This window comes from Taudactylus pleione, unplaced genomic scaffold (genome assembly GCF_031769625.1).
Source record: "Taudactylus pleione unplaced genomic scaffold, aTauple2 ptg000252l, whole genome shotgun sequence".
Taxonomy (NCBI): domain Eukaryota; kingdom Metazoa; phylum Chordata; class Amphibia; order Anura; family Myobatrachidae; genus Taudactylus; species Taudactylus pleione.
The window spans coordinates 2340211-2354292 of record NW_028284654.1 but is presented as its reverse complement, the minus strand read 5'-3'; the positions used below and the strand labels follow the sequence as shown (position 1 = coordinate 2354292).

The window sequence follows — 14082 nt, the reverse complement described above, 5'->3', positions numbered from 1 at the left end:
AATTTCCATGGCATTAAAACGCCGGCAACCGCACCGCATCTCGCACCCCTCGCGGCCTGCTCTGAGCTTAAATCTGCACAATTTTGCTCTGAGCCCTAAGGGGCTGCGAGGACGTTTGTGCGAGTTCGGGCTGCCGTAAAGTGCACTCGCGAGATCATTGTGGCTAATTGGATTGAGCCCAATGTGTGACCAAGTGCACTCTAAGTAACCTAAAAATCAGGGAAGAACAGTTTGCACATTGAGGCAGGTTTAGATACACCGAGTGTTTGCTGCGCTTACCTCTCCCATTCCTCGAGATTCCAAAGCCAGAGCCTGGAAGTCGTGGTTCATGTCCTCCGCAGACCTCACCTGGAAATGAGAAATACTGCTGTAATGCCACACATCCAGGCTACACACAGTGCAAACACGGTCATAACACAACACTAGGTGCGGTGACATGCTGGTCTCTGACAGATCCAGTAACGTGCCATACTATACTGCACAAGGCTGTCGGGAGGTGAGGCCTATGAGATGTGTGCACTGGAGAATGTTAGCTGGAGCTTTCCCTTTGCTTTAGTGATTAGTCATCCTAAGAGTGTCATGGGAGGGGGTTTTGGATGACAGAGACTGTAGGTGATTTGAAAGTATTGAGATTGGAGGAATCTCCCATTAAGACAACAGTCTAAAACAGGACCTACGAGGGACATGTATCAAGCCTTCTGCAAAGAGAAGTGGAGATGCTACCCATAGCAACCAATTAGCTTCTACCTGTCATTTTAGAGAATGCACTTGATAATGGCCATCTAGAAGCTAATTGGTTGCTATGGGCGACTTCTCCACTCTTCAGGAGGCTTGATACATCTCCCCCAGTGTCTCTCTGAAAATGTAACATATTAAGCCATCGTTATCCCAGTCACCACATCAAAGGACAAGAGATGATAAAATGGTGATAAGTACTGTATGCCAATCGCTGCTACGGTCATCATTCAGAGGAATTGTACAGAACAAGTGTATACTGGTGAATGAATCTCAGGGACACAGCACATCAGTGGGGACAACCACCATGAGCAATAACCACCAGCACGTCGCCAGTAACCAGGAGTCCGTGATGTCATGGAGGTCGCTATTCAATGGGTTTCGTATTGTAAACCAGCGAGTAGAGGACTTCTCCTGAGATGCGAGCACTAAAGCGACTTACCTAGTGCATTGGGCAGCATCGCGTGCAGGAACAGCATCGGGCTGGCACTAAAGGCGGAAAATGCAGTTTAGCGTGACTAAGCCTCGAGCATTAGTCGCAGTAAACTGCATCTACTGATTTCAGTGCAGGGTGCGATGCGGGCAACTGAATAGCTCGCTCATCCCTGGAGCTACGTCGCTGCGCTGAGAACTGAATTGCTCCCATAGTGACTACAAAGTGCAGGTAAATTCCCCCATAGCAATTGATGAAGTCAAATACAAATGTCACCCGTTACAACTGAAAGCCGCTTCCTACAAGCAATTAACATATTGTATACTAATGAAAAAAAATAAATATATTTATATAGATTTTTTATTTATTTTATTTTTAATTTTATTTAGCAAACTGCCGGCATTCCTCTGCTACTTTGTTACACTCGCGTCCGGTGCCCTCCAAATTATATCACCCCGGCAGGTGAGGAGACATACAACTCGAATGGAGGCGACACTCAGGACGTCTTGTCAAAAAATCACAACGGACCCGCTCGGTGATATATCAACGTTTCATAACCCATTATAGTTCTTTTGTCAGGTTTTTCTTATCCTGACGAAAGAACTATAAAGGATTCCGAAACGTTGATCTATCACCTAGCGGGTCCGTTGTGATTTTTTTGACAAGACATCCTGAGTGCCGCCATTTGGGTTGTAGAGGTAGAGGTATATATATTATATATATATATATATATATATATATATATATAAATAAATAAAAAACATAACTTGTAACTCATAGCACTGGAGTTTGGCGCATTGGTGTTCTTTTATTGTTTTACAGCAAACAATTACAGGTCTTGGTGACAACATGACACATTTCCTTCAATCTATTCCTTTAGCCTTATAATACTGACCGCACACCCTGCGATGCCCAATAATAAATCATTCAAAAATAAACAGGTAAAGCCAGATATTGCTGATTACTATCTGCCTGTATGTGTGCGCAGTCGTCTTCTAAACGCATAAACAGGGACCATTTGCATTTGAAACTATCCATCTGGGAGGGCAGATCTCTCGGGACACTCAGGGATGCCATCTTGAGCTACCTAGCATAAATGATTATTATCCATCAGTGACCACGCGGAGCACTGCACTATGAAAACAAATGCACAGCGCAGTAAGACAAATTAAAGGGATGGTGCTTATAGGGTAAAAACCCATTAGAGGTCACTTGTGTCTACATAGGTACGCCTCTCTGTCTGCAGCTTGGTACCCAGGTCGGATCACTTTTCCTCCTCTGTACAGGGGGGATACGTGTAGTTCAATGTTAACATAAAACGCAGTTGAGTCGCTTAATTTTATACTCTTATTAGTCTCCGAAAAAGATGACAAAGACCCTCTGTGACGCTGTCATCTGCTCTCATTTATCCTCATGCCCCATATAGAGGTGCGCATGAAAATGAGCACAGATTGCTTACTGTAATAACAAGTCATTGCGGCATCAGCCTTCGCTGAGAACTGAAATGCCCCCAAAAGTGTTTACAACGTTTTTCAGATACATTTTTATTAGATTAACAATAGCGCGAGCATGAGACCCACTCTTTCCAGAATCAAGAGCTTAGATTTAAAAAATCAAAATGGTTAACCGCCCGTATTAGGCCACGTACACTTGCATTAAGCCAGTGCTGAAGATGGGCTTCTAACTTAAACAAAAACAATGAACAAGGCATGCAGCGTGTTCTGTACTTATGTAGAGAGGGATCACACAGACATCATAGGCAGGAGAGGAGTGTGTGAAAACTAAGAGAGTGAGACGCATCCTGACGCAATTATCGGATTTAGATCTAATCACTCGCACAGCAGCATTTATTACATACCTGAGGAACAAACAAGGGCCCTGCAGCTAAAAGGTGACCTGCCAATACATGCATAGCGATATATATACGTTTAAAGGGTCCCTGGACAGTACACACAACATGGCCTGACTAGCTGTTAAAGGACGACTCACTATGAAAGCACAGTGGGGAAGTAGCCGTAAAAAAAACTTAATTTTCTTCAAATTTCATGTTGACGGTGACATTTCAAGAAAGGTTTATTCTGCTGATGCAGAAAGCCAGAGGCTGGTGGTTGGGGCGGATCAGGCAGGACGATGACGACGGGAGAGGAAGATTAATTTAACCAACCAGTCTAAACACAGAGATTTCTAAAGCTGCAGCTCTCACGGACTATAGGAAACAAAGCTCAGAGAGAGCATCAACAAGATGCCGGACCCAGTTATGGACCTTTTATTTTCTTAAATGACAGGTAACAGGGTTTATGAGATGGGCCAGTCTCTCGTCGATCACCACGATATCCTCCGATTTTGGAATGCGTGTAGGCAGACTATAAAGACACTGCTGGTCTTTACTCGGAGGGAACATACGGAGGAGAATAACCAAGGCTACCGCCTCGTTCCCCAATAGATTTTATTTTCTGAGTGATGTAATACAGAATAAAAAAGTGAAATGATAAAAGCACAAATGGGAACAAAACCAGATAGCACAACTGGAGTCAGGAGAAAACGGAGCAGTGACAATCCCATGTACGGACAGAGCATTGGTAATCCCATGAAGGATCAGCTTTTTGCAAACTTCTTAATATAAAACACACACCAAGGAATGTTTTCATTTCAGGGATAATTATTTAGCATATTTTAAGGATAATTCAACTGTCTCTCTATTTTAATTATGGGATGAAAAACAGATTTCAGCAGTGTAAATACAGATGTGTCCGCTTACATCTTACTTCCTTGCGCGTTAAATAGCCCTTTTAGCCCGCCACGCTCTGAGTGCCTTTTCATGCGACTTTTTACCTTCAAATGCGTCTTATTCGCAACGTGATGCGAATAGGTGGCACAAGCAGCTTCTGCTGATTAAAATGATATGCGGCATGCCTATATTCTGTGTGCGACTGTATGTGCATGCCAAATGCTACGTTAGTGTGTCACAGCCGCTGATACTGTAATGTAGCGTTTGGCACGCAGATACACCCGCAGTCTCTCATAGAATAAAAGGCATGCTGCATATCATATCAGCAGAACCTGCTTCTGCCACCTATTCACTAAAGCAGACGCATTTGAAGGTAAAAAGTCGCACGAAGACGCTCAGCGCTAAAGAGTCGCATGATGCTCACGCCTTATGGTTAACGCACTTTGTAGCGCATGGAGGTAAGCTGCATGTGGACACCTCTGTATGCAAGGTTATTGTCCAAAGCACACATTGCTGGTATCCGGTTTGTTTTCCATCAGATAGAAAGGTGGTAACACAAAATAGAGCATGCTGAAGCAGTGATCACGGAATAAGCGCTATTGCGCGTTTTTACGCGATACAGGAAGTGAGGGACCCTCGCTTGGGTGCTCGCCGCAGAGCAGCCAATCACCACCGGCGGTGACTGGCTGGGGAGATGCTGAAGGTGGGGACTGGCCGCTGCAGCGCGCACACAGCAGGCGCAGCAGCCAATTACCACCGACAGCGCCTCATCCAATCACTCCCTCCAGCATTCACCAAATCAATCCCCGCCGGCGGCGTCTTATGATCCAATCGCCGCCAGCTGTGTGTTCCACCTGACGTCCCTGCAGCTCCCGTTGTACGGATGCCGGATCATGCTTCCTCCTAACTTACCCCGGGGTAGTATATAGATCCCCTTCAGTAGAAGGACCATGATGGAATCATTTGCCCGTGTGACTGCTGTGAAGGCAGTATCACTTTTACTGCCAGCAGGCAAATGGTACTTCTATTTATTATAGCACAGGAGGCAATACAGCTGCAGCACCCACTAGTGCCCTGTTTGATTACATGGAGAGACTGACTTGTGTCCTATTATAATAATCGTGGCGCAAACTATTGTACCCCTTACCCTCTCTCCCCATGTCTGCACCCCCTCTTACCCTCTCTCTCCATGTCTGCACCCCCTCTTACCCTCTCTCTCCATGTCTGTACCCCCTCTTACCCCCTCTCTCCATGTCTGTTCCCCCCTCTTACCCTATCTCCCCATGTCTGTTCCCCCTCTTACCCTATCTCCCCATGTCTGTTCCCCCTCTTACCCTCTCTCCCCATGTCTGTTCCCCCTCTTACCCTCTCTCCCATGTCTGTACCCCTCTCTCCCCATGTCTGTACCCCCTCTCTCCATGTCTGTACCCCCTCTCTCCATGTCTGTACCCCCTCTCTCCATGTCTGTACCCCCTCTCTCCATGTCTGTACCCCCTCTCTCCATGTCTGTACCCCCTCTCTCCATGTCTGTACCCCCTCTCTCCATGTCTGTACCCCCTCTCTCCATGTCTGTACCCCCTCTCTCCATGCCTGTACCCCCTCTCTCCATGCCTGTACCCCCTCTCTCCATGCCTGTACCCCCTCTTACCCTCTCTCCATGTCCGTACCCCCTCTTAACCTCTCCCCATGTCTGTACCTTTTGCTCTCCTATGTACTCTCCCCTCCAGCTTGTGCCCCCCGTTTCCTTCCCCCAATGTCATTCTCAGTGCACAATATGCGCTATAGCATGTTTTTACGCGCTACAGTCAGTGAGGCATGAATTGTGCTAAGACCCAGTAACTGTGGAGCAGGACAGTGAGGGGCCCCTCGTTCAGCGCGATCACTGCTGTAGTGTCTGATACAGAATAAGAGAGTAGGGGGTTCTGCCCTGGCAGATCGGGCAACTTACACATGCAGACCAGAGACAGCTGTCTCAGAGCAGGTCGGCCGCCGGCCTCACCAGTATGCACAGCTGTTCATCTGGCGCCACAAAGTGTTACCCCTTATATATCCTTACAGTAATTGCTCTCAGTAACAGTACCTCTATGTCCCTTCTTAGTACCTACACAAATGGTAAAATATCATTAATTTATTCTTCTATTATCCAACACACTGAAAGCCGCCTTCTCCCCTGTGATCACACACAGCGATTATTATTTTATTTTGAATCCCGGATATAAAATTCTCTCAACAAAATAGAAAACATATTTAATCTACAATTACTATACATCAACTAAAAGGTTGACATGCACTATACATTATTCAGAAGAACGGCATTCCCAATGTGAATGTAATCACTAGGCAGACATCAGACTGAGTAAAGCAGAACAGAAGACGTCTATAGAAAGGGGTAGATGTGCTAAGCCTTGGAGAGAGATACAAGTACCAACCAATCATCTCCTGTCTTTTTCCAAACACATCCTGTAAAATGACAGTTGGTAGCCGATTGGTTGGTACTTTATCTCTCTCCACGGCTTAGTACATCTCCCCCAAACAGAGCACAATACATAATAGTTATTGTATTTAGATTGGGCAGTAGTGTGCTGCCATCTGGAGGCCTGAGAATGAATGACCGTTCCTGGCACCTCTCTTGGTTAGCAGTCTCAAAGAGCATTGGCACACATTTAGGGCCGTATTCAATTAGTGGCGAAAACAGACAGCTTTTTCACCATTGGCGAAAACGGCCGTTTCCGAAAAAAAAAAAAAACCAGCAACGTTTTCACCTAAAAACAGGTGAAAACGGCAACAGGCGAAAACAAACTTGAGAAAAGTTTTCTCCATCTGAGACCAAGCGAAAAAAAATGCAAAATCTTTATTTTTGGCTAAAAATGTGGGGATTTCTTTCAGAACCCTTTGGACACCTCCCCGTAATGATAAATTACCGGAAAAAAAAATGTAAGTTGCGTAATTTTAAAAAAATAAAATTTAGTACAAATTTTGAATGAAAAAATAAAATTTGTTCAAAATGGTTTTAACATATTGGGTGTGTTTTTTCGATGGGTGGTATGGATGCGTCAAATGTTTTAAATATCGCACGCGGTCGCAGCAGGTGTTTTTTTAACTGTTTTTAAAATGGTCTTTTTACGACACGAAAATATACTTGCACCCATGTTAACGTACCCCCAATTTAAGTGGAACAGTCATTTCCCGGAAAAAAAATAGCTTTCTATCTTTTTTCAACGTTTTTTTTTTCGCCCAAAATTTGCGCGGTCGTTTTTCGCCAAAGTACGCAGCTTACGAATTTTTTTCCAGTAATTTAATACGGCCCTTAGTGTCTGGCACTGCTAGATGGAAGGACAGTTTAAAGACTGATTATAATCTATTCAAACTGAGGATTGCTCCATGCACTACCTATCAATCTCAATGTTAATAACCCATCAATTGGAGACTATATAGTCATGCACAGGGGGAAATGTTTAGCAATATCTACGGTATCAGAGGATACGTTCTCTAGGGGCCTAGCACTAGCTACCTATTAGATATAACAGGAATTGTAATTTAAATGAAGGTAAACCCTCCACCAAATTAAACAAGTCAAGTCAGTGGAAGAACAGTTTAAGATCTAGTTTAAAAAATAAAAAAAGTACAAAAAGTGTTATAGTAATGCTTCAACTAGGGGTTGCTTCAATTGCAAGGTGTGCATTTGCCATATATAGCGGTTCCCGCTAGGCTGTTTCAGCGGGGCGCCGCTCCCTGCCCTATTTCTGAAGGGCAGAAAGCACCCTGCCCTCCAGCGCGTCATCCCGCAGAGACAGCCTGCGGGTTCTGTCTCCACCAGCTGATCGCAGTATCTTGTGGGTGGTCAAAACGGCGGCGCAGCGGTCTTCGCCCGGCATCCATTCACAATGACCGAAGAGCTTGGGGCTGTCCGGCATGTCCGTAAATGCCGGGCACGCCCCCAGGAGTGACGAAAAGGGGACGCGTCATAAAGACATGCCCCATTTCTTTGGCCGCACCCCCTTTTCGGACGCGCACAGAAGTGCCCTGGCTCTAGGTCCGGCGCCCTGCCTGCTGCTAGACCTAAAGTGAACACTACATATATGTGGCACCCCCCGCATTGAGACAAAATCAGATTATTTGTGTGCACCTACATAGGGCGAAAATCTGCAATAAAGGTGTGACGTAAAATGATGTTCTGTAACGCGTTTCGCACATAAGATTCCATGCGGATATAAAAGGCACAAAATACCTGCATCCTTGTGCCTTCACTTTCTAGGTCTCTATTATATAATATGCTGCTACCACCATCCACATAACTGTACAATTGGCAATAGACAGGAAGGCTTCTTCAGCTCCCCGTGATTGGAGAAAAATAGAATAAAAAAGGACCGCCGCTGACATGTCATCTCTCCAATACCCAGCCAGGACCATGTATGTCAGAATAAGGAACAGAACTAGGACTACATACCGAAGCCTCTATGCTATCCCCTGTTGGCCAGCGGTGTTTATTGGCGTAGCCGTTCACCTGTTCTCCAGCTTGCCTCTGGAAGAAATATCCCACCGTGGCATCATCCTGAGAGCGGCCACTCATGGGCACCTGCGCGATGGAAGCCCCGGGAGGAAGGGCATGTGGGTGATTTCCAATGGGCCCCGACGCTGCTCCTCCAGAGGGGACCATCCCCACCCCAAGTGCTTCCTGCCCATTGCTGGTATGCATCATTCCTCTCGTCTCTTGCCAAGCCACTTCATTCATGCCTACGACACATGGAATGTTCATTCCACATAGGCACCTAGAAAAACAAAGCAAAACAAATATAAGGGACTGAGTAAACAAACAACAAAAAAAATATAAACAAATACAAAATAAAAAAACAATTGAACGTAACCTGCCAACACAGGAAGCAATCAATGCTTCAGCATTATGAATAATGAAGCAGACACTACAATCACACCTTCTATACTAAGTAACGTGATCACACCTGGGGCGACACTATCCACCCTTTCTGCTGTATCCTATTCTATTGTCACACCATATGCAACTATTTCCCAATGCATGAAACCATTTACACTGAGGTCACGGTGCTTACTACACGTGGCAATATTCATGTACATGGCCTGCTCCTATCCACAAATCACCTCCACAATGCTACATTTAAATATCCATTCACACCTACCTAAACCTTCATCCGCCAAACAAGTCGGCTACTACCATGCAAGAGATACAGAAATACATGTCAGTATTTTATGCACTTTACACATGTATTTCAAATTTCCAATATCACACATAGCACAAAGTGCACCAGCCCGACCTACACACAGCACTAGCCTGAGAACCCCCACCTACACACCCACACACAGCACTAGCCAGAGAACCCCCCACCTACACACAGCACTAGCCTGAGAACCCCCACCTACACACAGCACTAGCCTGAGAACCCCCACCTACACACAGCACTAGCCTGAGAACCCCCACCTACACACAGCACTAGCCTAAGAACCCCCACCTACACACAGCACTAGCCTAAGAACCCCCACCTACACACAGCACTAGCCTAAGAACCCCCACCTACACACAGCACTAGCCTAAGAACCCCCACCTACACACAGCACTAGCCTGAGAACCCCCACCTACACACCCACACACAGCACAAGCCTGAGAACCCCCCACCTACACACAGCACTAGCCTGAGAACCCCCCACCTACACACAGCACTAGCCTGAGAACCCCCCACCTACACACAGCACTAGCCTGAGAACCCCCCACCTACACACAGCACTAGCCTGAGAACCCCCACCTACACACAGCACTAGCCTAAGAACCCCCACCTACACACAGCACTAGCCTGAGAACCCCCCACCTACACACAGCACTAGCCTAAGAACCCCCCACCTACACACAGCACTAGCCTAAGAACCCCCACCTACACACAGCACTAGCCTAAGAACCCCCACCTACACACCCACACACAGCACAAGCCTGAGAACCCCCACCTACACACCCACACACAGCACTAGCGTAAGAACCCTACACACACAGCACTAGCCTAAGAACCCTACACACACAGCACTAGCCTAAGAACCCTACACACACAGCACTAGCCTAAGAACCCTACACACACAGCACTAGCGTAAGAACCCTACACACACAGCACTAGCCTAAGAACCCTACACACACAGCATTAGCCTAAGAACCACACACACACATACAGTACTAACCCTAAGGACCCCACATACATAGAACACTGCACCAGCCTAAGGGATCCCCATACCCGAGCACATGGCAAACAGCACCATCCACAACCACCTACCCATCCTCAGAATGAGTCTCTGCGCCCACCGTTCCGTAACACAGTGCACCAGCCCTTAGCCCCCCTTCCCCCAATATATACAGCACCAATTGCAGAGTAAACCCCCCACCAACACAATATCAAACTAAAACTAGTCTGAGAAACACACACAAAGCCTACTACACCAGATGTAAAACTCTGCACTAGCATGTGGCCCCCCTCCCCACACAAACACATTGGGACTGCTCAGTAAAGAAAAATAAAATAGAACAGAAAAAAGGGGGGGGTGGGGGGTTAATTCACAATCCGCTCAACAGGTTGTATTTTTCAATCGCCATGGTGAATGGATTTTGACAATCCCAGTTTGATCTGATCTCTATCTTCCCTTTGCCAGTTTTGTGGTCTTCAGAACGCAATGAGAAAGGCAGGACCCAGTAACATCAGAGCGCAGCCCTCGTTTGTCTGCTTCCCCCAGCTGTTATGCCGAGATTGGATTAGCACATAGAAAATATAAAAGACATGGTAACTGCGCTCTAGACAGCTCTGCTTGCAATATTATTAACATTCACGAAGCTGGCAAAAGTCACGCAACATGTCACATTTCCATTCAACTATTACAAAGGGGAAAAAAAAAAAAAAAAGGTCTTGGCGTGACTGGCCCTGCCGTGAATCATTGGTAATCATTTAAGAAGCAAAATAAATAAAACCCAGCTCAATACAAAGTATTTTTTTGTATGCACAGTTCATATAAATGGTCCCTTTCTATAAACATCTTGGTCAATCTGCTAAAGGCACTTTGCGTAATTATTGCAGATTCTATTTATTTAACTGTCTCCCCCGACATAATCTACACACCTGGAAATAAGCGAAGACCGCTACCCACTAGCACTGGTTCCCACGTACAAGAATATGCGTTTGCTGCACCTGTATAATATAAAGAAAGCGGTTGCTATCGGTGCAGACGCTAGATAACGCCATCCTCGCGTTAGTACTGAAATGTGGTCCATTTGCACAATGAAAACCTGCTGTGGTTGCCAGCATGGAGGGACAATCCGAGAAACAAATGCAAGCTCATTGGGAGCTCATTATAAAGGGGATGTAGTCATTATCCCGGCTGTCGGAATACCAGCGCTCCTTACTTATTGGACAGCAGTATTGGGATGTAAGAAATATTGCAGCAAAGCAAGTAGAGGGAATGGCAATTATTTTACAGAGTGCACATGAATCATTGCAAAAATAAATATACCCCCTAACGGAGCTCTAAGAGGCCGTTTACGCTCCGATTTTGGTCATACTATGTGTGAGATTATTAATGTGCCGCACCTTTACAGCATAAATGACCCACTGGCAGGAACAGCAACTGAAAACATTACAATGCAACAGGAAAATTGGCCATGTGGCGAAGAGCTTACAATCTAACAGGGAAAAGCTACCACATTGCTAAAAGCAATCGAGTTAGACACGCGGTGTTACCGGCCATTAGGTATCCCTGCTTAAAGGGCTCTCTTGCAAGTTACCCATGCTACCTAGCCGAGTCCAATGACCATATACCCAATCTAGTAGTGTGTAACTAAAAGGTATCTTATTGTACAAAACTCCACTGGTCCAGGGTCAGGACTGGCATAGAGACACCAAAATATTATCCGCCAGACGTCATCAGGTTTAAATGTAACAGCTACTACATGGAGTCTCTCATAAAAGGTTCAAGCTAGGCAGGGGGGTTTATTTGCAAAACAAAAGTCCTTATGTTGGGTACACACTTGGCCCACGATCTGTGCATAGACACTTGCCAATCGGCTGGCCAGAGGAACCAGTGTTGACGTCCTTGTCGGCGGTTCCTGCAGCCAGTATATCGGTCAGTTGTCAGTACACACAGACAGATGCACACGATATATCTGAAAGATATAATCACATCTGCTGTGTAGTGCGGCCGACGCGATATATCTGTACGACATCATTCACAGCTATATCGTGTGCACATACCTGCTGATGCACTGAACGATATACAGTTTGTCGGCTCCATGAATGATATATCGACAGGGTGTACCCGCAGCATTTCATTATGTTAAATTGATCAAAAAATAAACAAACGTCCACATGGCTGGACAATCACCTTTAGCAATAGAGACACCTACAGAAACCCTGGCTGTGATCATCCTTTCACAAGAGCCCCCTGACAATGTCCTGGCTCAGCAATGACGCTGCTTTCAGGTGACTTGATAGGATGCAAATCGCATAGACATCGCTTCAGCCCACAATATAGCCGATGCCGCGGTGCGTTAGTGACAGGTGTAGGAGACAGTGACTTCCAGACACAGACAGGTAAAAAGTCACTACGGTCAGGGGGAGGCATTCTGTACTGATCTACATATTGCACAAGATGGAAAGAAATGTACAGAGAGAATACAGGGGTGAGGTATACAATGGGATGGTATGTAGTTCCGAGATGGCAACAGGTATGCCGAAAATGTTAAATTGTAGCTGGAGTTTGCGCAGTGATGGCGACTTAGTGCAGCGAGTACACATGCATAAAGTGCGTGTGGGCATTTCGTACCCCACTTGGTTCTGGCACATGCCTTCATGTCAGCCAAGAGTGATCTCATTAAAACCAAATTGGCTAAGTTTAGTTTAATTATTTCTAAATAGTTCATAAGTTTAATTTTTACTAACAAATCCGATTCCAAACCTGTTCCAGACATCTCTGAGAAAATATAGGCCGACACCTGACCCCTCAGGGAAGATGGGCAAAGGCCCTTGGACAATCCATCTTGTAAAAAAGTAAATGCGGCAAGCAAGATTGGCAAGCAGACACCTTCCCAGTTTCACACCATCGGATGTAAGCTTTTCCCACCCTATAATAAATCATACAAGTGGATGACTTACGAGCCTGTAACAGTCTGGATAACGGCTGAAGAAAACCCCTTGAACCTCAAAAGACAGGTCTCAAGTGCCACGCCGTTAAAGCCAATTGAGGTAAATTGGGATGGAGGAATGGACATTGTGGCAGTAGATCTTCTCTTAGTGGAAGTCTCCACGGTTGGTTGGCCATCACAGACAGAAGATCAGAGTACCACAACCTCCGTGGCCAGTCTGGCACTATTAGAAGGACATGAGCTTTTCCTCGCTTGATCCTCTTGATTACATGCAGGAGCATGGGAATTGGCAGAAAAAGATACTCAAAGTGGAAAGACCACTTGGCTGTTAGGGCATCCACCAGAGTTGCTTGTGAGTCTCTGGACCGCGCCCCGTAACTCGGAAGCTTCCTGTTCAACCTGGAACCGTGAGACCACATTCCTTCACAATCATGTTGAATATATCCTGATGCAAGGACCAATCCTCTGTGTGAACCCTGTGCAGAAAAGCCCAAACACACTAACTTCTGTGTTGGAACCAATTTGGATTTGGGTAAATTGAGAACCGTGAAGTTCCCAACCATGAAGTTCCAGAGTGGTCATGACAACCTGCAAGTGATCCTTCAAGAGTTCCTCTGAAGGTGCCTTTATTAACAAGTCGTCTAAATTATCGTAATTCCCTGGCCATTCAGAAAAGTTACCATAGGTGCCATAATTTGTGTCAACACCCTTGGTACGGAGGAAAGCCCGAAGAGCAGAACCCGAAACTGAAAGTGCCAGGGACCTACTGCAAACCACAGCAGTTCATGGTCTCATTCCCAAATAGGTACATGGAGATATGCGTCCTTTATATCCAAGGACACGAGAAATTCTCCTACTTCCATAGAGGCAATTACTGAATGTAATGACTCCATCCTGAACCTTCTCACCCTTAAGTGCAGGTTGAGACTTTTTAAATTCAAAATGGGGCTTTTTTTATTTTTCTTTTACCAGAAACAGGATTTGAATAAAAACCTAGCCCCTTATGAAGTATCGGAACAGGGACCACTACTCCTGAATCTACAAGGG

The 14082-nt window shown here is 45.7% G+C and overlaps 1 protein-coding gene across 5 annotated transcripts in view; it reads right to left on the bottom strand.

Annotated features, from left to right (window-relative positions):
• Nucleotides 1-14082, bottom strand: part of PUM2 (pumilio RNA binding family member 2) — a 79670-nt gene that overhangs the window by 50201 nt on the left and 15387 nt on the right. For 4 of the 5 annotated variants that reach the window (XM_088480283.1, XM_088480281.1, XM_088480284.1 and 1 more), the window contains exons 2-3: nucleotides 8344-8665; nucleotides 280-348 (exon numbers count right to left, since the gene is read on the bottom strand). In XM_088480283.1, coding sequence (XP_088336409.1) covers nucleotides 280-348; nucleotides 8344-8652 — 378 coding nt within the window. In that variant the 5' untranslated portion in view covers nucleotides 8653-8665. The remainder of the gene's footprint in view (nucleotides 1-279; nucleotides 349-8343; nucleotides 8666-14082) is intronic. The other variant, XM_088480282.1, reaches the window with a different exon arrangement.